The sequence below is a fragment of the Buceros rhinoceros genome, unplaced genomic scaffold, assembly GCF_000710305.1.
Source record: "Buceros rhinoceros silvestris isolate BGI_N320 unplaced genomic scaffold, ASM71030v1 scaffold9816, whole genome shotgun sequence".
In the NCBI taxonomy this organism is placed as follows: domain Eukaryota; kingdom Metazoa; phylum Chordata; class Aves; order Bucerotiformes; family Bucerotidae; genus Buceros; species Buceros rhinoceros.
The window spans coordinates 14,200-15,394 of NW_010419415.1; the positions used below are offsets into that span (position 1 = coordinate 14,200).

At 53.5% G+C, this 1,195-nt stretch overlaps 1 protein-coding gene across 1 annotated transcript in view; it reads left to right on the forward strand.

Moving 5' to 3' along the window:
* The window catches only part of LOC104495872 (unconventional myosin-Vb-like), a gene marked incomplete at both ends in the record, with an annotated part of 25,260 nt that overhangs the window by 13,320 nt on the left and 10,745 nt on the right, over positions 1-1,195 (forward strand). Inside the window, one exon of the mRNA XM_010138909.1 lies at positions 1,027-1,170. Within this exon, the coding sequence (XP_010137211.1) occupies positions 1,027-1,170 (144 nt within the window). The remainder of the gene's footprint in view (positions 1-1,026; positions 1,171-1,195) is intronic.

The following is a 1,195-nucleotide window of genomic DNA, read 5'->3' on the forward strand; positions in this document are numbered from 1 at the left end:
GGGACGATCCCTGCCCTGCTCCTGCTGGCCACACCAGTGCTGGTACAAGCCAGGATGCCACTGGCCTTCTTGGCCACCTGGTCCCACTGCTGGCTCCTCTCCAGCTGCTGTCACCAACCCCCCCAGGTCCTTTTCCCCTGGCAGTTTCCAGCTGCTCTTGCCCAGCCTGGAGCGTTGCAGGGGGTTGCTGTGACCCAGGCAGGTGCACAGCTGGCAGGAGACACCACAGGCAGCGTGGGCTTTGCTGCATTTTCCTCACCCATCCCCTGTGCCCTCCTGAAGTGTAGCTGCAATACCTGGGAACACTTAAAGCATCCAAGGAAACATTCATAGTTCATGCTGTTCTTCTCTATGACCCTCTAATTTTATTGCTCTAATTTTCCTGCCTGTGCTCGGTTCTGGATGTAATTTCTTCGTGCTGGGGCCAGGGAACCTGCCTGTCTTTATTAGATATTGATGAGATCGTTGCCCACACAAAAACCATAAAAAAACCGTTTGCCTGGTTTGCAAAAAACCAGCGTTCCAGCGTGAAGACAGAGTGGAGGGATGCGTGTGTCGTGAAATAGTCTATGGAGCATCTGGAGGGCAGGGTGAGGCTCCTCACGTCAGGACCGGGGAGTGGTGGTTGGAAATAAGGCTGGTGTAGCCACCAAGGCGAATATTGTCTTTGTCTGGCCCTGTCACATCGCCACGAGCTGCTCCTGGATCCCTGCGCTCGCAGTGCTGCACCCGCAATGTTCGCACGTGGGTTGGGGTCGCTCCTCTCCCTTCTGTCGCCGCATGTGGCAGCGTTACCTGCCCGGGAGGTGACAGGAAGGCGCTGGAGTGGCGCCAAGGGGCTCTGGCCGTGACACCAAGCTCATGGACCGAATCCGAACATCTGGAGGTGGATTATAGCTGGTTTCCTCCCTTCGCAGGGCTTTGGAGGATTCCTCAAATCCTCCCGTGACTGTTTACGTAATGCTGGTTACAAATTTAAATGTTGAAAATGAAATTAAAAAAAATGTTTAATACTGTTTCATGCAGGCGATCGGGAACGCTAAAACGACACGGAACGACAACAGCAGCCGCTTTGGGAAATACATTCAGATCGGCTTTGATAAGAGATACCACATCATCGGTGCCAACATGAGGACCTATCTCTTGGAGAAATCACGGGTCGTATTCCAGGTGAGCAGTTGTGCTTTTCCCCTTC